Here is a 27625-nt window from a genome sequence, read left to right as displayed (position 1 = left end):
GACTTAGTCACTTTGTCATGTCACCCATATCCATAAACATGTAGGGTTCTTTGTTTGGGACCCATATCCCAAACCCTAATAATTAAGCCTCTCACCCACCTCCTTCCCCTGTGAACAGTCAAGTAGTTTGTGACATGAAATGGGCTACCATTGTGCATGAGATCAACTTCAATGGCTTATCAACAAAGACAAACACAAAGGCATTAAGCCATTTGAGCTTGTTGGCCACTACATGCTTTGTTAGAGCTTTTTCCCTTAAAGAAAATAAAAGCATGCCCATTTAGTCCACTTTACATGGATTGAATGACACTGTTGGACAAGACATTCTCTTTGTGTTCATTCTAAAAGTACTAAGTTTATTGTCATATTCTCATCCACTCACCACTCACTCCATGTTTGATCATGTGAGTATTAGATGCGTAGGGTTTACAAATAAAGAATGAATCTTTTCTCATATCAACATCATTATGAGCTTATGATTGATTTACACAACTCATTTTCATACCACCATGTCAAGACTTACTTCAACAAACATCAAATCATTATCACTTAATTTCTTCAAGTGTTTCTTTTGCTTAGATCCCAATGTTGGGCACACTTTGTGGGTTGTCTACAAATTCTTATAGCTTAGGTATTCATAGTTTTGGTGTGTTCGATGAATCATTCACACTTCGAGGAGCTAGGATCTTAACGCTTGTCTTTGTGCACTGAGTGTTCTAATAACGCTTATTTGGTCATAGTTACAAATGGTATCAGAGACAGATACTGGGCGGTGTGCTAGAGAGGACGCTGGCCCCCAAGGGGGTGAATTGTGAGATCTCACGTCGGTTGGAGAGGGGAACAAAACATTTCTTATAAGGGTGTGAAAATATCTCCCTAAAAGACGCATTTTAAAACCGTGAGGCTGATGACAATACGTAATGGGCCAAAGCAGACAATATTTGCTAGCGGTAGGTGTGGGTTGTTACACTACATCTCAACGTGAGCATCCCAATACTATGATGTTTATTTGGTCATAGTCACATGAGCGATGTGTTAGGGGTGGATTGTGAGATCCCACATCAGTTGGAAAGGGGAACGAAAGATTCCTTATAAGGGTGTGGAAACCTCTCCCTAAAAGATGCGTTTTAAAATCGTGAGACTGACGGCGATACATAACATGCCAAAATAGACAATATCTACTAGCGGTGAGCTTGAGTTATTACATAGCATTTCAACGCTTGTCCTTGTGCTAAAATACTGAGCATCCGAATACTATGATGCTTATTTGGTCATAGTTACAAATGATATCAAATCCAGACACCAGATGATGTGCCAGCAAAGACGCTAGGTCCGCAAGATGGTGGATTATGAGATCCTACATCAGTTGGCCGAGAGGGAAAGAAGCGTTCCTTATAAGGGTGTGGAAACCGCTCCCTAAGAGACACATTTGAAAACCATGAGGCCGACAACCATACGTAACGGATCAAAACAGACAATATCTACTAGCGGTGGACTCGGACTATTACACTACGTCTTAACACATGTCCTTGAGCTAAAGTACCGAGCGTCCCAACGTGCTTATTTGGTCATAGTAACTCAACCCTAGCCTCTCACATGACTACCCTACTTTACAGCCTCTCAACATTGCCACAATGTCCTTGACTTCCATGAGAGCATAACCAGCTTTTTGTTGTAAATTGTAGAAGTAAAAACATTAGTTGAACAAGATTACAAAGAAGAACACAATTCAAGAACAATCCAGGAAGGAAAGGAAGAGCTAAAGAACAACAAACAAAAAAACAAAGATAAAAGTGCTTAAGAACGGATCAAATTCAAGAACTGCAACAATTTTATGATACCAAACAAGAACAGCTTACCTCATAAATAGATATCCATCAATGGAGAAATGCATGCTTGGCATATCCAGCAGCAGCAGCATATGGATGAAAATTTTGTTGGGGCTCTCTCTTGCATATATATATATATATATATATATACACATGATCCCACATATATTATATATATATATATATATATGAAGTTTTAGATTGATTATGGTGAGTGAACCAATAAAGAAAAGGTGTTAAGCCACCATGCAAAGATGTCAGCTTAACCTAATTTTGTTTTTTTGTTTAATTCTAAATAAATCAAAGACGATTCGGTGTTTTCGTTGTGGATGAAGTGTTTATCTCGATTGTCTCTTCGATGTGACTCCGACATCCACGACCCATGAACTTTGATTTTTGGCGATTTCAGTGAGTAACAAAAACACGAACTGAGTTCATTATTTTATGTTATGATTTGAATTAGATATCATCTCTCTTGTGCTTAGAGTTTGGATGGCTCGTTCGGGTTGAGAGACTTGTTTTGACTTATGCTCGAATTGGGTATGTTTGCTTTTCTAATTCACGTGAAGGTTAGTACGTGTAATTTGCTTTTATTCTATGAGACTCGAGTAAATAAGACGTACATGAATGAACCGAGAAGGTGCATAGCATGCTTTTGATGACTTACTTGATTTTTTTTTAAAATACATATGTATTATAATTTATTTTACGAATATACTTTATATTTATTAGGAAATCTTCAATATATATATGAAAATAAATTTAAAAAATTAAATTCTTCTTTCATCACGGACAAAATAGTAAGGTAAAATTCTACTCTTTTTGTAAATAAATTTCCTATTTAATAATATTCTCAATTCAATCTAATTTTCATTATTACAATTAATTATCTTTATATTAATCCTAATGTTAAAAATAATAATTATTATAATAAATTCTTAAATTTTCAATAATTTTTTTTAATAATATTTAAAATACTATTTACTTAATTTTAACTATTTTTATAATTTCAAATATTTATTAAATACAAAATTGAAACTTCAGATCTTACGAGAACCCATAGACACAAATTCGGAGCTCAAAAACTTATAAATATTTTTTAAAAAATCCCGAGACCAAATTTACCAAACCTATAACTTCATGAACTAAATTTCAAATTTAACCGAATTCTTCCTTCCTAATAAACAAAATTACGTAACCTTCGTTAAAATATCAATATTTTTCATACATATAATATGAATTAAACAAAATTTAATTTCATCGGTCCCGAGATTCAAACATTCTAACCTAGCTACAAAACAATTAATCAACGTCTACACATTAAAAAAAAAAAAGAAAAAAAAAAAAGTCGAGTTAGCATAAATGCACATTAAATCTAATCAACACGCGAATTGAATTAACAAAATAATCTAAAATTTTAGTAAATTTAATAAAACGACTCGAATTCAAGGACTAAATATGTAAAATCGTTAAAATAAAAGGACTAAATACGTAAAACTGTTAAAATAAAAGGACTAAATACGTAAAATTGTTAAAATAAAAGGACTAAATACGTAAAATTGGTAAAATAAAAAGGATTAAATACGTAAAATTGTTAAAATAAAAGGACTAAATACGTAAAATCGTTAAAATAAAAGGACTAAATACGTAAAATCGTTAAAATAAAAGGACTAAATTGATAAAAAAATAAACTAAAAACAAGAAGGCAGATGAAACATGTAAGCAAATTTAGCGGATTTTGTTTCTAACATCTCCTTTTGTCGTATAATAAATATATTCCAAAAAGAATAATAATAATAATAATAATAAGAAGAATGTAAATTAAAATTTGTAGCCCATTAAGAAGACCTAAGTTGATTAAGTATTGATTATAATATAAATACACCCTCCCACTCTCCTCCATTTCTCACCATTTTTGTTCTTAATTATTGCTCTTCACTAAGCTCCATCAATGGCGGCCTCCTCCTCTTCTTCTTCTCCTCCTTGTGGAGCTTGCAAGTTCCTTAGAAGAAAGTGTGTCAATGGCTGCATCTTTGCTCCTTATTTCCCCCACGACCTCGGCGCCTCCCACTTCTCCGCCGTCCACAAAGTCTTCGGTGCAAGCAACGCTTCCAAGCTTCTCGCTCACCTCCCCGTCTCTCACCGGAGCCTAGCCGCCCTCACCATCTCCTATGAAGCTCAAGCACGACTTCAAGATCCGATCTACGGCTGTATCTCCCAAATTTTCGCTCTCCAGCATCAGGTCGTTTTTTCTCTCGCGTTATATGTTATGTTATTTACTGTGATGTCCCAGTTGGGAAGAAGAACAAAACCACCATTTATAAGGGTGTGGAAACTTTCCCCTAACAGACGCGTTTTAAAGTCCTGAAGGGAAGCCCAAAGAGGACAATATCTGCTAGCGGTGGATCTGGGGCTGGGGCGTTACATTTACTTAACGTATACTCGAACGATAATTTATATAATCGAGCTTAGTACTCGTCGGGTTAACGTTTTTTTCGTGTTTTTCGTGATCGGTTATTTGAAACCCTAATTTTTGGAAATGTTATAGGTTGTGAATCTAAGGGCTCAAGTGGCTTATTTGAGAGAACAAGCAGCTCAAATCATTCTTAACGGCTACATTACAAGAAACCCTAATGAATTACTGTACGGAAACTCTTTGTCTTATTCCGATGAGGAATTGCTGGATCTTCAAACTTGGCTGCTGGAGGAGAGCTGCAGCACCGCCGCACCGGAGATTGAACCTACGGCGGGGCCGTACGTTCAGATGGGCGTCGCCGATTCTAATCTCGCCGGAGATTTCTGCTGTTAAGACCGTCCGATATCTTCTCTGGATTTTCAGATCAACGGCTACCAATCAAATGGAAGTATGGGTGTTTTTGTGATAATTTGAATTTCTTTTTCTTTTTTTTTTAATTGAATTTTCTGCTTGTGTTTGTGTGTGATAATTGTCTGTAAAATTAAATAAGAAAAAAAAAACCCTAAATATTGATAAGTATGAACCCTAAGACGTTTTATTATTATTATTATTATTATTATTATTATTATTATTATTATTATTATTATTTTAAACTAAGGTAATTATGCTTGGAATTTATGTATATAAATCATATTAATTTTCTTATAATATAGTTTATTTTTAGTGGTTTGATTTTATTGCATGTTATATAAGTATAAGCTTCGTGGAATAAATTTATTTCTTAAATTTCATAGCTAATTTAATATAATCATAGTATTTTCTTCTAATTATTTCATGAATTAATATATGAGATATTTATAATATAAAGAAATTTAAATATATGGGAATTTTGTGTTTTTTTTTTTTTATAATTAATATCTATTTAATCTATAAACCCTAAAAATGTTTTTTTTTTTTCAATCTAAGATATAAATTACATATAATTAATTTTTTATCTAATAGATCAGTTAATTTTTAAATATTTTCGGTATGTTACGGACTTATTATATACAAAATTGAAAGTTTAGGGTAAAACTGAGCCATATTAGACACATTAAAAATTTTATGAATCTATTTGTAATGTCTCATGCCGAATATTCGAATTAGAATCTGAAATCCAAATTTTGCACTTTATGATCTTGATTAGTGACATAGGAGTCGGACTCGGTGTCAATGGCTTCGTGTTGAACTGGGTTTTGACCGAATAGAGCGTAGAGTCAATGAGTTTAGTCGAACAGCGTAACGAGTCTAAGGGCATAATCACCCTACAACATGATCGTGCACGCTAATTGCTCGTATTAAACTGTTTCTAAAAGTGAAGTCTATCCCCTACCAAAATTGATCATTTCAACATGTTTTATTCTCGCTCTCATTCAGACGTGATCTTGGTTCATTCATGTATCTCTTCTCTACTCAAGTCATATTTAACTTTCTATTCACTTGTGAGATCCGAGCAATTTGACTTCTACGCTTAGCAGTTTGACTTGGAAGCAAACTATGTAGTTTTGTAACCCTAAGTAAAACCTAACGCTCCCGTCAAAATAGAGTTTTTGTCGAGAATATTTTTTTCCATAACATAAATTTTTATTCTTTTTTCTACAATGTACAATAAATATAAGATAAAAAAAATCAATATTTAATTTCAAAACTTATTTTCATTAAAAATAAATCAAGAACAAGAAATAAAACATGTCCTAAACAAATATTACCGAACACAATTATGTCTCTCTGTTAACAAAAAAAAAAAACAAAAATATTATCAAACATGTCCCAAACCATCTATGGATGACGAATACATTCATATATATATATATATATATAATACCACTTGTCACAATTGCACTTTTGATGGCAGTAGACTTGCGATTGTGTGACACTCACTTTTCAATGATAAGTGAGCTAAGTCAATTCGTTCTTGCGTCGCCTACGGCCAAGCAACGTATGCTCGAGCCTCTGGCCTCGATTTAAGAGAAGGTTTTAGAAAACGAGGGCAGAGAGAGTTTTTTAAAAAAGTGATTTTTGAAAGAGAGATTTTTGAAAGAGACGTTATATAAGCAAGCAAAACAGAAACAACAACGGCTCATCGTATATAACCTTCGGTAGGGAGAAGTTGACAACTATATATATATATATTTCTTAATCAATTACAAACTTATAACCCTAATAACTTTAATTTCCTTTAAGATTGTGAGCAAAATAAGCTACAATTGTACAAATATCCATTATTTTATCATTTATTTTAAGAAATTAATGTAATGAGTGGATAATATAAGTACAAATTGATTATTTATCATATACTAATAATAGTAATATAAAAAAATAAATTATATAGTTATTTAAAATATATTGGGTGGCCTTTTTTTATTTATTTTTTTTTTATTTTGATAATAATAATAAGAAATAGTTGCAACACTTTATATTAAGTGGTGCATATGAAAAGTTGGTATTTATTGGCTCTCTATACCCATTAACAATAGTGGAATCATTAATCATTCTTCTCATAACCTATAGTATTAGGGCTATCAAAATATCAAATATTTTCTTGTTTCAATTTTTTAATTATTATATTATATAGTTTTTATTTCCATTCAAAAAAATTAACTAAATCATAAAGTTAGTGATTTCATTAAATATATTATTCTCTTTAATATATTAAATATGTATTTTTTATATTTAAAATATATAATATTAAATATTAATTTGAACTCTTCAAAAAAAAATAATAATTAATTAATTTAATTCTCCTAGTATTTCTATGCGGGAGGAAGGAAACTTTATGTGATGTCCCACATTCGTTGGGGAGGAGAACAAAACACCATTTATAAGTATGTGAAAACCTTCCCCTAGGAGACGCGTTTTAAAGCCATGAGGGGAAGCCCGAAAGGGAAAGCCCAAAGCAGACAATATCTGCTAGCGGTGGATTTGAGCCGTTACGGAGTTTAGGGTTTAGGGTTTAGGGTTTAGGGTTCGATCCAAAAAGTTAGGTTCATAGACAACAAAGTCCAAATCCAAATGGTTAGGCCCAAAAGCCATCGAAGTCCAAGTCCACATACCCATAAAAGCTAAGAAACTCTATTTCGTTTGAAAGGTTCGGAAGTTAAACACTCTCTCGTCTGTTTGAAAACGTGAAGATCTCGAGATAATAATCGACTCTTCACGAAGCTGAAGATCAATCTCGAGAATAATTTGCATAACCCACAAAAAAATAAGCTTAAGACTCGGAATCTGAATTCGGCACACTTGATAGTTCAAGCATTCCCCTACATCCCCTACGACATGGTCACGTTACTTCCTCCTCATTTCTTAAGAGTGAAAACTATCTTTATGTAACCATCCAAGCCCACTATTAGCAGATATTGTCAGCTTCACTATTTTAAACGCATCTACTAGAGAGAGGTTTCCACACCCTTATAAGGAATATTTCGTCTCTCTCTCCAACCAATGTGGGATCTCACAATCCACCGGCACACTGTCTGGTGACTAGCTCTGATACCAAATTATTGTGAGATCTCACATCAGTTGGAGAGTGGAACGAAACATTCCTTATAAGGGAGCAAAGACCTCTCAGACGCATTAACTTACAGTGATAAACAACAGGCTAAAAACGGACAATATCTGCTAGCGGTATTTGACAAAGAAAAAATCATTTTTAATTTTTGAATTTTAAATATTTATATTAAAAAAATGAAAGATTATTATAACAAAAAATTTAAAACCTTTTTTGGTTAATGATTGAGAGAAATATAAGCAAGAGAGCAGAAAGGATGAAGATGTTTCTAATTATTAATTAATTAATTAATGGTTTTATTACTTTGTTTATATTAAAATGTTGATTTGTAGTTTGAATAGGAAACATAGGAAATATTATTTTCCCCTCTAATATTTTTTATAACCATTTTTTTTAAATTCTGTATTTTAATTTAGTCCCTACACAATTTTAAAATTATCATATTGAAATATATTTTAATAAAAGTAAAATGATAGTTAATATTTAATATATATTTATAATTTAATAAAGAAAACAAAATATTTGAATGATTATGAAAATAAAATAAAATAAAATAAAATAGTCATAGAATCTAAGAGTTGATTTAAAAAATAAAAAGAATGTAAATAAAGCATAAAAGTTTGTCTGAATTTGTAGAATAATTGATGGGGCCAAAGATTTAATGTTAAAAAATAAAAAAAGAAAGCACTTCTTTTTGTCATTCTCTTGGATCATCCAAATTGCATACTTTGTTGTCTCCTACTTCAACTACAAAATTCTCACTTTTTTTTTTTAAAAAAAAGCAACGATATGAAGAAACCGGGATCTCACGTCCTTTTATGTTTGGTGACCTCTTAAATTTTTTTCTAGAATGCATGTGAGTAAGGACAAGAACCTCGGTTGGTCATTGGGGATAGTCTTCACTTCTAGAAGCGAGAAGTAGGTAAAGTGACCATGTTACATTGGGGATAATTTTCACTTCTAGAAGCGAGAAGTAGGTAAAGTGACCATGTTACAGGAGTGTTCAGTGACGAACCCAAATTTCAAATTCTCTTAACATGTGTAATTAAATGACCGGACTGTTAGGAATGGAGGGAGAAATCTCTCATTGAAATAGGCTATTATTACCGAATCAAAGGACTAAATCTGATAGGACTAAATCAAATCTAATCCTAACCGGGACATCAAACCGATCCTATATTGGATTGATTTAGAGTTCCTTTTAACCTGGACGATAAAGAATATTTTGATAAGTTCATCTTCAGCAAGTCTAGAGACATTTAAAAACTCTCGGCCCATATAAAAAAAATGGTAGCTGATATATATACTTACCAACACCAAATCATTCTTTGCTTCATAAGTTCTCAAAAATCAACGTAGCTATTTCAAATAAATAATTACCAAGGAAAAACTTCAAAGATATGTTAGAATTTGATTATATTCGGCATTCGATAATGTATTTAAATAACACATTTGAGACATGATTATAATCAAATCAATACAACTAAGCTAACTCGAGCAAAGCTCATTTAGTTCAAGGATATACGATATATATTGATGTCAAAAATAAAATACAACCAAAAAAGCACATAAAGAACATATCATAGTTGTATTTTCTTCATCGGAAACTAAACTTTCCATCTAAGAGAGTGAAAAGTACAAGGAGAAACTAGGATAGGATGTACACCGACCAAAGGAGTTAACTAAAAAAAAAACTCCAAATGGCCAACAAAACAAAGGAGAAACTACATTCAGAAAAGCCTCAATATTTCAAGATCATAACATCCTCCCATTGTCGATCTCCAGTGTTCTCTATGTATTACTATTTAGATTTGTTATCTGTATTGAATTGAACCCTTACTATGCTCTCTTTGTGTAATTAGCCTAATAACAGATCTAAAATTGACTCATTTTTAGGCTACAATTACAAATGGTATAGGTGTTTATGAGAAAATACCTTCATCGTTGCATGACGGCAGGCCTTTAAGTACATCCCTCAAAGCATGGTAATGGCTATCACATTTATGGTCCGAAATGAGGTTGCTTGATAGCACAATTTGCTGGAAATGTTCATCAGGATGCCGCTTCCACAGAGTGAAGTATTCGTATGCCTCTTCAAGATTCACATGCTTCTTCAGATAATAAACTGTCCCTGGTACGAATAGCTCCTCAGGAATTTTACATCTTGCGGCTTCATTTTGAGCTGTATCAGCTCTCTGCACCACAGCGGTAGGATGTGAAGGAGGAGGTCCAGAAGCCACATGAGACCCTTTTCCATAGCTATCATCTGTTAAAAAGGGAAGAAAGTGACTAATTGTGGGAAGGAGGTCTAAAAGGATTTGGAATTTTATTTACAAAGGATGTTAGAGCCATCAAAAGTGTGAGATCCCACATTGGTTGAGAAGGAGAACGAAACATTCTTTATAAGAGTGTGGAAACCTCTTCCTAACAAACGCGTTTTAAAAACCTTGAAGGGAAGCCCGAAAAGAAAAGCCCAAAGAGGACAATATCTACTAGCGGTGGGCTTGGGCTGTTACAAATGGTATCAGAGCCAAACGTTGGGCGATGTACCAACGAGGAGGCTGAGCCCCGAAGGGGGTGGACACGAGGCGGTGTGCCAACAAGGACGCTGGGCCCCAAAGGGGGTGGATTGGGAGGTCCCACATCGATTGGAGAAGGGAACGAGTGCCAGCAAGGACGCTGGGCCCCGAAGGGGGGTAGATTGTGAAATCCCACATCGGTCGAGGAAACCTCTCCCTAGCAGACGCGTTTTAAAAACCTTGAGGGGAAGCTTGAAATGGAAAGCCCAAAGAGGACATGATCTGCTAGCGATGGGCTTAGGCCATTACAAAAAGGGAGAGTTCTTGATTTGAGCTTGGTTCTCTCTTTAGAAGCAAGGTTCATCGTTTAAAGACAAAATTGAGAATAGCCTTCAAAGATTTGGAACTATTTAGTTGAAAACGGTAAAACTGACATGGAATATTTACATTTGCAAGAAACTTAAATGGTTTAGAAAAAAAGCATAACAAATAAGAAAATAAAAATACAAGGTAAAAAGAACGATCATGCTTAGACTCTAGACGTTAGTTGATCAATTTGATGCAGATAGGGTAAAAAATAAGAAAATATTATGAATACACTGCTCGGTTAATCTTGCCCGTTCTAGGACCAAAACTAACTGAAAGCCATTGAAACAAAATAATATTCAACTATTTTATGCCTGATGAAGATATTAAGTAAACCTGAGAACGTAAGGATTGGCAGGGACAGCAAAATTTTAACAGAGCAATATTTGGTTTCTTTGCAATGAAGATGAAACAAACACAAATTAGCTTACACGGATTAGCTTACCAGAGGGTCCTTTCTTGCTCGTAAACTTTGCATAATCACCAAGTTTTCGAGCAACATCTTGTACTGATGTAACCACCTGCTTTGCATTTGTCAACAAACCATAGATATTTTTCCAGTCTTGTTCTTCAATCACACTCGTCCTGAATCAGATGGAACATAAAATTTGAGATTACCTTCCCCTCTAGCATGTTCAATAACAAGAAATCAAGCAAATGTTCATTTCCTCCCTACAATGAAATTCCTCAATCTTCTCCTTTTCATTTCTCAAAATAGCTCATGCAAAAACTAGATTGATGCCTAATCTATGCTACGTGTAACATCTTCGCCATTCTCAAAGAAAGTTGAGGATAAGTTTCAAAAAGCAGCATTGACCATATATCTAAATAGTAACAGACGTTCTGCAATTGAATTGCAAACTTCAGACATCACAAGTTTATACAGCTACACGAGGCCGTTAGTACTCAAAATACTTGTACTATAGTTAAATTATAAGTTTTGGTTACTAAACTTTCATGACTATGCTTATTCAATCTGTACTTAAATAGAAGTAACTAGGTATGAGGGGAACCTTAAGGACCCATGAACTTTCCTAAATAGATACCTTACACTGAGGAAATGGAAATCGCACTTCTCAAACTAATTCCTAACTTGATTTATCAGCTGTAATACTTCTTATAAACTACTTGGTAATGTGCATTAGATAATAATACATATAATGACAAGATTGTAACCGACTGTATACATATTATCATCTCATGATCATTAAAAATGCTTTCCATATGTCTTCTTACACCTTCAACAACCATATTTATCTTAAGCACATCCATAGAAAATTAGCTTTAGCCTTTCACATAAAGCATAAGAACTTACCAGTCAGTTTGTAGAATTTCAACCCTTAACTTTGTTAAAGAAGCTAGACTTAGTCTAGGGATAATATCATCCTGCCCAAGGTAAAATCAGAGACTTCAAGTGAAGCAACAGAATGAAATAGGAACTACCAAAATAAAACTAGGAGATTTTTCCTTAAAAATGGTAGTTTTTTCTAGAATACATATGACATGAGGACTGCAAGTGGCAAACCTGCATCACTACAGTGGTAACATAGTCGGCACAACTCTCAGCAAGCTTCCTGGAAACGCAAGGTGGTGTTGCAAATCCAATGGCAGAAACAATATCAGGGCTAAATCCAAGCTCCTTGTTTGACTTTTTACGAAGCATTACAGCTAGTAACGAAGCTATAGCTCCACCAAGAGAATGACCCACCAGCCTTAACCTAAAACCCTGTTAATGAATTAGATACAGCCATGACAATGCTAGCATGGTGATATTAGAACGCAAGAATATGCTAAAAGAACTTTAGTAAACATAAATTACCACCTGATATTTCTTTAAGCATCTTCTTATCATTTCAATCTCATGATCAAGAAACCAGCGAGCAGATTCAGAAGTGCCAAAGTGTGTAGAATATCCTTCTAATGTCACTTCTTCATCACTTGACGTAGTAATATCAGTGATGAGATCATATACTGAGTGAGTTCCCCGAATTCCAAAGATTACAAGTTTCTTTCTAGTATCAACCCCTATATAATAACCAGGCCTCATAACACTGGAATCTTTAATAAATTTCAATATGTTGGGCTCTCGAAGCATGGTGTTTCGTGCAAGCATAGCTGCGGAATCCTTATAACAACCTTTAGCTAGTTCAAGGTAGTAGATGAGGTCTTCGACCTGATTCACAAAATCATTACCTATAAGATCTTTAATTCAAGTGTATAAGGGTTTGAAAATTATTAAATTGAAAATAAAAAGGGAACACAAACATGATTTTAATGAGTCCAATTATTTTATAGGGAAGAAAAAGATGTGAACATATTACAATTGCATTTGAAGTGATCTGGACACCCTTAATGTCCGCCAATGGATTTGTTGAAGCCTGACGGAGATATATAAGGAATAATCCAATTGTGAGATCACTCAAGCTCCACTCCTGGATACCCATCTTACTCCGCTGGATACTTGCAATGATTTCTGAAACAGAACGACTTCTGGGTTGAATTTGATTTTGAATTCCATCCCCTGTATGTCACAAAAAACTTTATCAGCCTCCAAGACTATGACATAGACAGAGCCTGGAACTTTAAAAAGAAGATGAAAAAAGAAAAAATAAGTGCAGACAGTAAATTGTGATGCCACCATCAGTCCTAAACAAACAGAAGTACATCAACAGAAAATTACAAGACAGAAAATTGTGTTTGTTGAGCAATAACATATTTAATCTGAACATTTTTTTTTTGGACTCAAGCAATAATCAAATTAAAGAAATGATGATTGCCCACAAGAAATATGAGAAGTCCAACTATAATATAAACAGACCTGATGACAGTGCCCACCTATACAATTGCGAAGCTGATTTGAGAGCTTTTGTCAACCATGCAAGCTCTAACCTCCGGTTACTATCACTTATATCTTCAGCATCAGAAAAGTACTTAGGAGTCTTAGAACCTTCTTTGCTATTCTTCTCCATTTCCGACCTTACAGAAACTTCAGGTAGAACTTCATTTTCTTTACGCACATTATTTTCCACCATATCTGCTTTTGACCTCTGGAGATGCATAAGAACCCTATTCACAGTTACAGAGTTTGCCTGCCACTTCTGTTTTCTGAGAGAACTTCTGGCAGAATCTGCAGGATTGAAGAGAAGACAATCCATGTAAGTACCATACCCCGTGTGAATTATAAAACCTCAATATTGTAGCAATGAGACTGTAAATTAATACCTAAGAAAGCCACTTTAAATTTTATAATCAAAGATAGAATTGTGGCAAGAATTATTTATCAATGTAAATTATAAGAACTAAAACCCCTGATTTTCAATACTAGATTATAGTTAGATTAAATCTCTAGACATTGCCTTCCACGAACAAATATCTACAGATTATCAATCCTAACTTATAAAGGAATTGAAGAAGACAAAGGAACAAAAATCAGCATCAATTTTTCTTCTCAATGCAGCAAATAGATAGCGTAACAGATAGAACGCACAGTTCAACACCACATTTTCATAGAGTGAGATTCACCAAGAATCATGTAATGAAACCGCCAAAAACGCAATATAACAAACAAAATCGAACAAGCATTAAGCTTGCACTAATCCCACAATCTAGATTCAAATACAAGCATTCAAACATTCACGAGTCAGTAACAATTCAACAAATAACGAAAAGGAAATTTCAGATACATAAGTTATGAAGAAGTCGCCTCGCAGTTCCATTAGACATGACGACGGCGGAGGGATTCAGCTGGGAAATTTTGTCGGCAAGAATTTGACGCTCAAGAGAAGAAGGATTGCGGCAGATCTTTGGCGGTTTTGTTACAGAGCCGTATGTCCAGAATTGACGAGAGGGAAGCCGAAATTGTTAAAGCTGATTATTTATACCACAAAAATGCGCCAACGGGATTATTTATTTATTTATTTATTTATTTATTTATTTTAGTTTCATTAAATTGGAGTTGAAATGGGAAATTTTTGGTATTGTTTTTAATATTATTATTTTCATAAAATATTTCTACAAATTTCATTCGTTAATTTTTTCTTTTATTCTCGAACTTTAAAAAAATATTTAATAAATTCGCTAAATATTTTATTTTATATTTAATTTAATGTTTTATTTTAATATTTAGTTCGTACAAAACACATAACAGTTCAAGCCCACACTAACAGATAAGGGATGTTAGGTTCCCCTCTCGTGACATTTTTGTCCACGTTACAGATAAACGTGCCTCTAATAATTTATATATTTCTACACGAGATGCACTAACATGAATCCCGACCTATGTAAGTTCCTATTTACCCTAAAAAAAATTCATAGTCACAACATCGTTACAATTTTGCCCTTTATATCAGACACCGACTTGCCTAATCCTGTAAGCGGTCGTTTTATCTCTAAAACTCTTAGTTAAAAATCTTTTGATTTTTCTTAAGGTTTTCGCATATTCTTACCATCCTGGTGCCCGAGCATATAAGTACCACTTTGGTTGGTCAAATGGAAAGTAAGTGTTTTACACCAGAAAGTTTACTGTGAGCCAAACATCGAGAAATTTAGCTAATCGTGCGTGAACAACATAGAAAAACAATGGAGAAAGAATCGATCAACTGATAGACAACTGGACAAACAGCTTGACAAGTAAATCACTGTTCCTCCTCGAATAATGTTTTTTTAAATATTAATATATATATATATATATATATATATATATATATGCATGATTGACCCGTGTCTAATCATTTGTCTAATATTTAGAATTAAACCAAAGTAAAAGGGTAAAATAGTCAATACCTCTTTTTATAATATATTATTTTTGTTTAAAAATATTATTTTAATTTCATATTATTAAAAAAAAATTAAAAAGTTTTTGCTCTTTTTTTTTTAAATATGCATTAGAAATTTCTTTAAATATTAGTTTATATATAAAAAAAAAACACAATAATTTCATGTTCTCAAAATATTATTTTGGATTTTTATTATTGACTTTTTAAATATTAATTATTATTATTTTAAAATATTATTCTATTTTTTAATAAAATAAAAGGAGAAATCGGAAGTTTCTGTGTTGACACAATTCTCTGGAACAATCGACCGTTTTATTTCCCCCGCAAACTTCCTTTTTCTGACAGATCCACAAACCCTAGCTCCGGCATCTCCTTCGAGTTCTTCAGCATCTTCAAACTCAATGGCGCCTGCAAACTAACCTCCCTTGATTCAAAATTTCTGCTCATTTTCATTCGAAGTTATACAGGTAAAATGTAAGCTTTTCGCGTGTGATTTTCGGTTCTCTGTGTTCGTCTGCTTACTTTCCAAACTCGATTTCGTTGTCTAGGATTGTATGATGACAATGTTAATACTGTTTTGGCTCTAAATCTTCGCAATTTGTTTCGTTCTCTGTGTTTTTGTATAGTTTTGTTATGTTTTGGGTTCATTTGCTCTTTTTTTTTTTTTTTTTTCTTTCCAATAATTCCGTACATTGTGTTCTCTGTGGATGGATTCTTTTCCTTGCTTCTTGTTTTCTGTGTTCTTTTGTTAAACAGGTTAAACTTGAAAGTTCTTTTTTTTTTTCAGATTCGTTACGAGGTTTACTTTACCCTGCCCTTTTTGACTGGGGCAAATATTTTCTAGTCCTGCAATTTTTGTGTTTCTTCGAATTTATTGGCTTTTAATTTATGTGGAGTACTAGAAACTCGACTGCCACTATCTAACCAACCTTGTGAACAAGCCGTCTCACTAAAGTTTTACAAAAGAATGTAAACAATTGTTGTTGATAGCCGAAAGTTACAGCAGAAGTTCTACCCCCCCTTGAACGAATCTATTAACTTTTCTTTTTGGGTTTCCATTACCAAAAAGCTTTGAAATTATTCCCCGCCAGTCTCGTTCTTTTAGAATGGGGATTTGTGTTCTGTATAGTTCGCAAAGATTGTTTCTCGTTTGAAAAAAAAAAATCTCAGTTTACTTTTGTTCTTTTTTGGGCTGGTTGCTAATGAAGCTTTAGACAAGTGAAAAAGGTACCTATGTCTGCACTATTAAACAAATTGAAGCAGTTAGGGACGTAAGCATGAATTCATGTTAATTTTCCTGTTGTTCTAATGTCACTGTAGTCTTTGTTGTACCCTCTCCTTAATCAGGGATTATGGATGAAGATTGTACAAGGAGTTCAATGAACCAAGGAGTGGAAAATCTCTTGGCTCCCCCAGGTTTTATTTCTCGAAGAGCCTTCAGGCTGAGGAGGGTGGAACAAAATGAGAATGATGGTTCAATTCAAACAAAGAAAACAAAAATAGATACTTTGTCCAGGAAGATTGACATTGATTTGGTGGAGGCGGCTTGTAGACAGAGACCATGGATACTATTTAACCAAAACAACGAGGATTCCTTGGAGTTTGAATCTATGCAGCATGACGTGGTGAATTATTTTGTTCTTTTCAGTTTGTCCTCTTTTTGGAGTGAAATGTTTCAGTTAATATCTAATGTTCGTTACCTTTTATATGCAACTTAATAATAGATTTATTGGATCTGGGATATACTGGGTATCTTGTTTCATGCGGATATTATATTAGTTATATAAATACTTTTTAATTAACTTGATTATGATGTGCTATTAAGTTGACTCGTTAATTGTTTCACATATATTAATAATCATATGCTTCCCACAAAATATTACCTTTTAATCGGATCTTTTTGTATGCTGTTTGAGTTAATGAAATTTGGTTTTTCAATGAAAAAACAGTGTGTTTCAATACTTGCTTAAAGCATGTAGGATAGTATTATTTAAAATTTACAAGTGATTTTTCTTATTTTTGTAAATTAAGAAAAGTAGCCGGTAACTATAGATAACTCAATATAGAATTTTCCATTTTCGTAATTGGTTCAGGATCCCCCTCCACAGTCTGACCTTCCAAAAGGGGTAGCACATGGATGTCCGGAATGCAGTAACTGTCTGAAGGTTAGCCTCAATCCATTGGTTGAAATTTGAATTAAGTTTGTTTCAAAATTTTATATGAACTTTATAACACCAAACCACTATGTGCTGAAGTCTACGTTAACTTTCTGGAATAGGTCACTGCAAGGTGGCATCCTGAGGATGCAAGAACAAATATTCTTGACGAGGCTCCTGTTTTTTATCCATCAGAGGAGGTGTTGAGCTGTAATGAATGGAATTTACTTTTTTCACTGTTTATAGTTTTTTAGTAATTGTGTTTTCTAATACATGAAGGAGAATTTTCTATTTATGTTACTGAAAATTGTTCCTGCAGGAATTTTCAGATACACTTAGCTATATTGAAAGAATACGTTCAAGGGCAGAGTCAAGTGGAATCTGTCGCATAGTTCCTCCTCCATCTTGGCTGCCTCCATGTCTTTTGAAGGAAACGGAAATTTGGGAAGATTCTCCTTTCTTAGCCCACTGTCAGCGGATTGACGGGATTCAGAAGGATTATGCTTGTGGTCGACTTGCTAAACATAGTAAAAACATCACGAATAAGAGGAGAAGGTTAGAGTATGAATGTGGTAATAGATGTTTGAAGGATTCGGATGAAAGTTGTGGTAGTGATAAGAAGGGCCCATACTCAGAACTTGGTCAAGAGTTCACTCTCAAAGCGTTCAAAAGCTATGCAGATGACTTTAAATCCCAATATTTCAGCAGTGGAAATAAGGTCACAAGTACAGAGACAAAGTCATCCATGCTTCAAGAGCAGTGGGAACCATTGGTGGATCAAATAGAGGGTGAATATAGACACATTGTCGAGAATCCAACTGAACAAATCGAGGTAACAGATTATAGATTTTGATTCCAACTTTCTTCAGTCAGATAAGCTTCACTTTGTTGATCCTTCTGTATGATTGATTTTAGGTGCTATATGGTGATAGTTTGGGTAGCCCTTCACTTGGCAGTGGATTTCCATCATCACCATCCAGTCCTATTGAACCAGGTCATGTTGATCACATGGACTCTGGATGGAACTTAAATAATTTACCTAGACTACCCGGTTCACTTCTTTCTTTTGATAGCTTCAAGACATGTTCTATTTTATCGCCTCGAGTTCACGTGGGAATGTGCTTTTCTACAGCTTGTTGGGTAAGGGTACCAGAATTTCTGTTTATTAGTAGAGGTTACGCTTGATTACTTTTTAGACGAACAAACTTTTTATGTTTTAGTTTTATGTGAAGAGAAGGAACTCCATTTTTCAGTTTCTTTTTCTTGAAGAGATCTCCTAATCTATTTACTGTTGCTCATTCTGTTTTTCAATTATTACTTGGTTTTGTTTGCTGTTGGGGGTAGAAAAAAAGAAATGACTTCTTATGGGACATATTGATCATCATGCCAACTGGAAGTATTTTATGTTACTGTCTTGTACTTATTAATATAGTTGTACATTTTGAGGAGTAATATATGTTGCTGCACTTTTTTTTTTCCCTATTTTAAAAACAGCGAGTTGAAGAACACCACTTACCTTTGTTATGTTACTTGCACTTGGGAGCTCCTAAAATATGGTATGGCATTCCAGGAAGATACATTGATAAATTTGAGGTAGCCATGAAGAGCCTTCCAGAAACTTTCGTGGAACAGAAAAGATCCCATAGAGGAATGGTAAGTAATGACATTCTCACCTTCATCATTCAAGAAGGCGTTGTATTGGATTTATGTTTAGCTGTTTTTTTTTTCCATACCATTAAGTTCTATAGGATCGTATTTGCGAATGAGTATGCTCATAATTTCATTGTCATATTTCATGGTATATCATAATAGTACCATGCAAGTTTGTATTCAAATGTTTTTAATTCACTTTATCAGACAATGAGACTGTATTTTAAAGCATGATTTGTTCATTCCGGTGCTTGATAAAGATCTCACACCTACTCGAAGAGTCACGTTACATTTCCTTGATAATACAGGTCAGTCAACCATCAATTGCCACATTGAAGAGAAAAGGCATACCAATTTATCGTTGCATTCAAAATCCAGGAGAGTTCGTTCTTGTCCTTCCAGGAACATGTCATTCGGGATTTAACTGTGGCTTTAGTGTTACTGAGGAAGCGAATTTCGCCCCTCTCGACTGGTTGCCTTACGGTTATAATGCTATGGAGCTCTACTCTGTAGAGAGAAGAAAGACATTTGTATCCTTTGATAGGCTATTGCTTGGAGCAGTCATTGAAACTGTGAAGGCGCAATGGGAGCTCTCATTATGCAGGAAGGATACCAGTGATAATTTGCGATGGAAAAATGCCTGTGGAAAGAACGGGATATTAGCCCAGACATTCAAGGTGTGCTTATGATCTCTCTATCACCAAACTTTACTTATTTAGGTCTTGATTATTTAAATAATCATTTGGTTTTGATAATTAAGCTTATAAACACTACTTCCACCTTGGGTTTCTTTGTTTTGTTATCTACTTTTACCAATGTTATCAAAATTCAAGCCAAGTTTTAGAACTAAAAAAAGTAGTTTATTTATTTGGAAATTGGCCAGCTCAAATAATTTTTTATGAAAGGTGAAAACCATTGCAAAGAAATGGTGGGGAAACCAGTACAACTTTCAAAAAACCAAAAATAACAAGCCAATTGGCTTAGGGTTCTTCCTGAACATCAATTTGTTTGGGGAAATTTGCCTTCTTCCCAAGTAGTTTCCCTTTTAAGCCATGTTTTTGTATCTTAAGTTGCGCATAATTATATTTTATGTTGCTGAGATTTCCCTTTTGTGCTGTTTCAAACTGTTTAGCCATGATCTCCCCTTTGTGCAGTCTCGTATCACAAGTGAAGGTCTCAGGAGGGAGTATCTCACGACAGCTTCACAGGTGCGGGAAGTAACTGAAATTTTTGATGCTGTCAGGAAGCGCGAATGCAGCATTTGTCTTTATGATTTACACTTGTCTGCAGCTGGTTGTTCATGTTCTGCAGATAGGTACTCTTGTTTGAATCATGCTAAGCAACTCTGTTCTTGTGCTTGGGGCGACAAATTCTTCGTCGTTCGGTACAAAATGGGCAGCTTAAATCTTCTTCTTGAAGCCTTGGAAGGAAAATTAAGTGCAGTCTATAAATGGGCCAAAGAGAATCTTGGACTGGCTGTGCATTCCTATAAGAATAGTTCACTGCAATCTCACCCTCCAGACAGCCCACAGTCTTCGAAAAGCCATCAATCCGAAGATGCAGAGACCCCAAATGCTGTTAATAACTCCATTCTTAGGATTAAGGCAGAGATAAAGGCACGTCTTCTCCAATCAAAAACCTTGAAGCATTCGAAAGAAACTGAAACTATGATAGAACCCAAAGATGCTGTTAAAGACAATGGCATTCTCACAAATTCCTGTTCTAGTATTCCAGCTGACAAAGCTGTATCCAAGCTACAGCCAGTGAGTTCGAATGAGCTCAAAGGAAAGGAGGATAGATCAACTCCAGCAGTAGTTTTAAATGAAAGAAAAGATGGTTTAACCTTTTCACTGAATTTGGAGTCTTCCGAAATCTTATCTGAGAGCTCGACCTCGAGCTTCTCAGAATCCGATGGTTACTGGTCAGATTCTGACTTTTAGATGACTGAAAAAGGGCTTATTTCATTTCAGCTTCGAATTTTTTAGAAGTCAATACTTCCAAAGTAGATAGCCGAGCAAGATTGTAGAACTCCACTCAAGGGAAATTGGCTGGTTCAGAGCAGATGGTACCATAGGATCTCTTATCCTTCTGAATGGCAATGAGTTGAAGTCAGGGCAACAATGAAGGTGCGTACTCGGCATAGATCGTAGAAGAGTTAGAGACCAAAAGAAAATACAAATTTTTTGTTTGTTACATTTAGTCAATGAGCATTCATTAGTTGTCCAAAAAATGTAACATTTCATTATTAATTGCGAGCATTTAAAAAGAATCGTGATTCCTATGCTGATGAATGTTGCTGAAGATTGAAAAAAGTGGATATTGTACTTGGAAATGATATGTCATAATGGAATTCTCAAGGCACCTCTATCGGCCATTCATTCGAAACTATGCTATGTTTATTGACTTTTAACCCCTCGTTTTCTATTTAATATTATGAATGAAGTTGTTGAATCTCCACTGGTTTTGATCTTTAACCCCTCAGTTTGCTATTTTAGACTCAGAAAGCACTTACGACATGTCTACTGACTTTTCAGTCTTTTAACACGACTATGTCAAGCTTGATTATGGATTCCACGAGTTTTTCCCCCTCTAGTATGATTACAATTCCTTGATATGTGCTGATAATTCAAATTTGGATATTACCCAAGTTTCGTGACATAATTGATATCTTTATCTTTTAGATCATATAATCATAAGATTAAGCAATATGATTACATGATTAAGTGATATTACGTCTTCATATGATAATGAAAACGAGTAGATTTTCGAATCGAAGCTAATAGACTCAATTTTTTTGATCCAAAGGTTGACAAGTAATCATTTTATTGCTTTTTTTTTTCCCCTTAAAAAGACATAAAACTGAATAAAGAGTAAAATCTTGTGGAACAAAGAAGATTGGAACCCATTTGGAACTGAATATCCCCAAATCCATCGAAAAAAATAAAAATTTGGGAGTTCACCTGCAACAGCCCAAGATCTGATACTATTCTCTCTTTCAGGCCTTGTGATTTTTCGCCATCTCGTCAACGTCCAGTTCAATTTCCAATATAGGTGAATCCCTTTTCATGCTATAATAACTAGTGAAAACAAACACAACTCAGTCAGTCCGAACAACAACAATTCTGCACTTTTTTTATAGAGAGAATGGTGTGGCTAACCTATTCTGCACCGGGCCATGATCGACCGCTGTTCGTAGGCAATATATGGCTCTGCCTACAATGTCCGACATTGGAACCGGACCAAATGTTCGGCTGTCGTATGCTTCCTGCCATTTGATGTATGAGAGGGAAGGGGTAAGTAAAAAGAAACTCAACCAACACCCAGTAGAACAGGATGGCTTCAGCTACAGCAGAATTATGGTAATGTCATTGGATTATACCTTGGGCTTCAACTTCTCATTTTCGGCCAACAACCAGCACTCATCCTTCTCAAGGATGAAAGGCTCATCCTTCTCATCAGTAGACAACATTTCATACCCTTCAACTGCAGCCAATCTTCTGACAAGATAGTTCTCTGGTTTCTCTGGCTCCTTTACGACCACGACGTCTCCAACAAAAACACTCCTGTGTCAACAAACAAGTATCTCTGCTGTTAAACAAGGGGAATGGTGAGTATAGGCTAAAAAATATAGCTTTGAAGTAGGGTCCTAATTTGTATGTTATAGGAGCATATACATCATACAATGACTCAACTCTAATTTCTACTCCATGAACCATAAACAATTCTCATTCATAACATGTACTTGTACCAATAGGAAATACCCTTTTCTTCCCTCTTTCTGAGTTCTATGCCCTATCCTCCAAAAAAGGATAACTTGTAATGGGGGTGCCCATTGCCGATAGTTCTATGCCCCATCTTCAAACCTTGGATTCGGTAATCAGGAGAAGAGTATTTGTTAACACCTATTATGATACATCAAACCCTAGGCAAAAACTTTGTTTCCCAACCAAACCACTTTCATTTTGGGAAGATAAATAGCTTATCCGATTTTAATTGTGAATGACGTTACTGATGAGTGGGATGTAAGAGGAAGGAAGAGATGGTGTCTGAGCTCAATATTTAAAAAGCCTATGTGTGATGTCTCACATTGGTTGGGGAGGAGAACAAATCACCATTTATAAGGATGTGGAAACCTTCCCCTAGCAGACGTGTTTCAAAGCTTTGAGAGGAAGCCCGAAAGGGAAAGCCCAAAGAGGACAATATCTACTAGCAGTGGATCTAGGTCGTTACAAATGGTATCAGAGCTAAACATTGGACGATGTGCCAGCCTTCTCGCTGTTCCCCGAAGGGGGTAGACACGAGGCAGTGTGCTGGTAAGGACGCTGGGCCCCAAAGGGGGTGGATTTGGGGGCGGTCCCACATCAATTGGAGGAAGGAAAGAGTGCCAGCGAGGACGCTAGGCCCCAAAGGGAGGTGGATTGTGATGTCCCACATTGGTTGGGGAGGAGAACAAATCACCATTTATAAGGGCGTGGAAACCTTCCCCTAGCAAACGCGTTTTAAAGCCTTGAGGGGAAGCTCGAAAGAGAAAGCCCAAAGAGGACAATATCTACTAGCGGTGGATCTGGGTCGTTACACTATGATAAGGTAGATTGAGATTTCGTTGAGGCTATCACTATAAATGAGGAGGTTAGATTCAAGGCTGCAATTACGACGTCACCTATTATGTGCCTGTTGGTGAAAAACGGAGAGAATCAAGCAACTAAAGAGCTGGATCGTCCCTTTTGTTTTCTCTTGGTGGTTAATTGATTGTCCAAAAACGAATAAGGGAGAACCACATCGAGGCTTCTCAATCGGTAAATGTGGAAGTCATATTGCTAATCTACCAAAGAAAAGTGACATCCCCTTCTGCTTGGTAGTGGAAAAGGAAAAAATAGTTAACAATCTTCCTAATCTAGTAAGAGCATCCAACAAAGTTACGAAAAGGTTCTCCAATTGGATGTAAGAGTGTGAGACTATATTTGCAAAAAGAAGAGGATTCAAGTTAGAATCTAAGGGAGAAGTTTAGGATGAACAGAACAGTAGCTGGAGCTAAGTTTTCAAAAGGCCTTTTTAAATTGGGAGATGGAAGGTGGGCAACCCTGGTGATAATCTCCTTCATAGCAGAACTCTATGTTCAGGGAGTGGGAGTTTTGGAACAAGAAGGCACCAGTTGACTCAAACAGCTGTGAATGCAATTTTTTTTTTTAAACCAGAAACAAACTTTACACTGATCGATAAAAATATAGAAAACAAACAAACAAAGAATGGTTTATAAAGTATGATATGAGGCAAAACATAAATAAAGCATTGAAAAACTCGAAGGAAAGGTCAAAGCATTCGAGGTAATTGGAGAATAAATTCGTATTTTCAAGGCCAAAACTAACTAAACCAGTGCCTGCCTGCATCTCCTTCCACTCTCTCTAACCAGTTCTTTGACTAGTGACCAATATTCCCTTAATACTCTGATAATATTTCTAGCTACCCGGTAGTATTCCTACGATCATCCTATCACGACCTTATTTTGAAAATATCTTTGAATGTGGAAGGCTCCGAAGAAGTGTACATTCTCTCTGAGACCTCCCTAGATCTCAGTGGCTTAGACACAAACGAAAAATACAGCAAAGACATCTCCTCAGCTACCTTGACTAAAAGTGATGCTTCCTTCACAAAAGTAGTCTAGAAAACTCAAACAACCTCCTTATCTTTTGTCCTTTTGGCCAAACTTATTGAATCTTTTTACTAATAAAGGCTCTTCCTTAGATACACTCGAGAGTTGATCGCCAAATACTTTATATGTTGTGCTTCGAAATATTTGGTCGGATTGCAGAGGTATGATTTTTTAAGAGGAAGATTATATGCAATACATAACTGCTACTTTTACACCATCTGATGTATAAAGAATAAACTAAAAACTATTCCTGGACAACTTATCAAGGTGGTAGTCACACTAAATAATTGATCTTCAAGAATAAAAGACGATCGATCAAACGTGGAAATTAATTTACTTTATTCCTCTCCACATCCATATTTATAAAAATTACTACGTTTGTAATCATACCCCCTTCGAAACTCATTGGTCAATGAATTATATTCTCCTTTCTTAATGAAGCGTGTTTCTCGCCAATTAATAACAATAGCCGCTGAAGTATAAAAGAACGGAGTAGAGGACTGACTTCACTTTATTCAGATGATCAATTTTAATTGAGGAAATAAATTAGAACTAAACCAAAAGGACCAGGTTAGTAAGCATTTTAAATCTATGACAAAAATAGGAAACTTTGTTGCAGAAAAGGAGAATATACTATTTTGTACTAAGAGGAAGACAAAGATTACGTTGGGTTTGCCACAGGTAATTTGCGTACGAGAAGTGTTCCTCCTGTCTCACCTACAGTTGGGGCCATCTCCACTCCTTTAAACCAGTGTAGGTATGTGAGCTTTCCGTGAAGTAAATTCTTCCAGACAGCATCACCTACTTCTTTGTCAGTAATTTGACCTCCCTTATAGTTCTGCAGCAGAGTAAAGATTCTTCTTTTACTTGCTTATATAAAACAGTTGAAAGGTTTGAATGGTTAATACCTCTCTACTTTTTTCTCAATCAAACACTTCTTAGAGTTCAAAAATTTCCTAGCTGAGAACCAAGAAGCTAACCAAGAAAGAACTACAAGCTAACCCAGAAACGAAAGAATATGCACAAAGAGATAAACCATGTAAAGATTTGCTAATAGAATAGAGAAATCAGAAGATCAAAGACAATCCGGCGAGGAAGGTATGAACATTCAAGAACTGGCATTGGCTATAAACCATTTGCTTTTTCTAGCACATAGTTAATTATAGAGTCCCAGACTCCCAGCAGCTCACACTCATTCAACAAAGAAAAAGTCATGGTTGGCTTCAACTTCTCAAACATTGGAAATATGATTCTATAAGAGACTAAAAGGAACACTCATTCAGAAAAAGGAAAACAGGTGATATACTTCCTCCCACACTCCAGCCAAAAGAGAGAACAAAAAAATTTACTATCTTCAACGAGCATTGTCCGGACAAGGTCAATCGAAATGGGAGAAAAACAGATGATTCTCAGCATAGAGTGCTAGAACAGATCTTAAAAGGTCTGATCAGTAGAAAAAAAGGGGAGTAACTTTATGTAATTTTTTTAAAACAAAAAGTATAGAGGACTACAACAAAAGGCCAAGAAACCAATTATACACTGGAATACAAAGAATTATTTTTCCCATTTGAAAGACTCGTCTATTTTCTCAGTCTATAATTTTATTAAAAGAAATAGACAAACCCTGCTTTTTTTTGAAAGAGGGGAATAGCAGCAATAAAGGAATGATCTGGTAATAATCAAAATTTAAAAAGTAGCCATTCATACAATCAACTTTTTAAAAAAAATGTTGGTAAAGATATGCATCAATTTGTAACAGAAAATCAATTGTGAAGAACTTATAAACAACGAACAAACTCAGAGGACTAATCGGTGATCGAAAACCAAAGCAATAAAAACCAAGAAATGCGATTTGAGCTCACAACTTGTCGAATTAATATCCAAGAATACTTCAAAAAACAAGAAATCCGAAGCCTGATGACAAACAACAGGGCAAGATATGATATTATTTTCTAATGAATTTCGAGTAATGTAACCAGTATGAATAATCAGAACACCAAACACAAATTATAAAGAAAATAAGCAGTGATTCAAGAAAACCCATGTGAAAAATTGAAGAATAGGAATAGAGAGAGAGAGAGAGAGAGAGAGTTACCTTCCAACTGAGAGAAACGGAGTACTCGAGCTTGTGAGCTATGTACCGGAACCAAGTTGAAAGCGAAGCCATTCCTAGAATCCTCAAATCCTCAAATCCTCAAATCCTAAACCCTAATTCTCAGGTGGATGAATGTGGTTGGGCGAAGTTTTACGCATACCCTTTTACTAAAACCCCATGAAATGTAAGAAAAACAAAATCTGCTGTTCTTCTTCGCCCCTTTCTTTGTGACTTCAATGTAAGAAGATGCTTAAAATCCTCTACCCTCTTTCACATTAAATTTCTGTTTATTTAATATATTCATTCTTTTTTAATTTTTAATTTTACATTTATTTTACTTTTAATTTTAAATTTTGTATCTAACGCATTTATAATTTTGATATTAAAAAAATAATAGGTGAGAATTCTAAATATTTATCATTTTTTTTAAAAAAAATATTATGTTCAGAAGGTAAATTTGTAATTTTAAAAATGTAAGGACTATTAATTTTTAAATTCTTTTTTATTTCATATCTAATAATTTTTTAATTTTCAATTTTAAATCTTTTTCTTAATGAAAATAAAACTTACCACAATCATTTTAATTTCATAATAATATTTTTTAAAATTTCAACACGCATAT

At 34.7% G+C, this 27625-nt stretch overlaps 4 protein-coding genes across 7 annotated transcripts; 2 read left to right on the top strand and 2 right to left on the bottom strand.

Moving 5' to 3' along the window:
- The first annotated feature begins 3758 nt into the window (after positions 1-3758).
- On the top strand, positions 3759-4800 carry LOC111779414 (LOB domain-containing protein 29). The gene is made up of 2 exons (XM_023659586.2): positions 3759-4071; positions 4378-4800. The coding sequence occupies exons 1-2, from the start codon at positions 3781-3783 to the stop codon at positions 4636-4638; spliced, it is 552 nt and encodes a 183-aa protein (XP_023515354.2). The 5' UTR covers positions 3759-3780; the 3' UTR covers positions 4639-4800.
- Positions 4801-9361: 4561 nt separating this feature from the next.
- On the bottom strand, positions 9362-14518 carry LOC111778228 (alpha/beta-Hydrolases superfamily protein). The gene is made up of 8 exons (XM_023657925.2): positions 14361-14518; positions 13496-13804; positions 12999-13198; positions 12500-12850; positions 12203-12403; positions 11993-12063; positions 11123-11262; positions 9362-10058 (listed from the first exon to the last, which is right to left on the bottom strand). The coding sequence occupies exons 1-8, from the start codon at positions 14398-14400 to the stop codon at positions 9715-9717; spliced, it is 1656 nt and encodes a 551-aa protein (XP_023513693.2). The 5' UTR covers positions 14401-14518; the 3' UTR covers positions 9362-9714.
- Positions 14519-15725: 1207 nt separating this feature from the next.
- Positions 15726-21643, top strand: LOC111779207 (putative lysine-specific demethylase JMJ16). 4 transcript variants are annotated; one of them, XM_087119120.1, is made up of 9 exons: positions 15726-15919; positions 16800-17077; positions 17546-17617; positions 17731-17808; positions 17928-18440; positions 18524-18748; positions 19103-19261; positions 19567-19935; positions 20413-21643. In XM_087119120.1, exons 2-9 carry the CDS (start codon positions 16805-16807, stop codon positions 21196-21198), a joined length of 2475 nt encoding a protein of 824 aa, XP_086975246.1. In that variant the 5' UTR covers positions 15726-15919; positions 16800-16804; the 3' UTR covers positions 21199-21643. The 4 variants fall into 4 exon arrangements, with proteins under 4 accessions (XP_086975246.1, XP_086975243.1, XP_086975244.1 ...); XM_087119117.1 differs by having other exon boundaries at positions 15761-15919; positions 16773-17077; XM_087119118.1 differs by having other exon boundaries at positions 15761-15919; positions 16773-17077; positions 17731-17818; positions 17938-18440.
- Positions 21644-22020: 377 nt separating this feature from the next.
- Positions 22021-27268, bottom strand: LOC111778098 (mitochondrial ATP-independent inner membrane protease subunit 2). Its single transcript, XM_023657745.2, has 5 exons — positions 27004-27268; positions 25574-25746; positions 22638-22821; positions 22417-22523; positions 22021-22335 (listed from the first exon to the last, which is right to left on the bottom strand). Exons 1-5 carry the CDS (start codon positions 27073-27075, stop codon positions 22254-22256), a joined length of 618 nt encoding a protein of 205 aa, XP_023513513.2. The 5' UTR covers positions 27076-27268; the 3' UTR covers positions 22021-22253.
- Positions 27269-27625: the final 357 nt, after the last annotated feature.

Source organism: Cucurbita pepo, chromosome 17 (genome assembly GCF_057944985.1).
Source record: "Cucurbita pepo subsp. pepo isolate OVF chromosome 17, ASM5794498v1, whole genome shotgun sequence".
Classification (NCBI taxonomy): domain Eukaryota; kingdom Viridiplantae; phylum Streptophyta; class Magnoliopsida; order Cucurbitales; family Cucurbitaceae; genus Cucurbita; species Cucurbita pepo.
The sequence above is the reverse complement of the archived record's forward strand: the minus strand, read 5'-3'. Positions and strand labels throughout refer to the sequence as shown.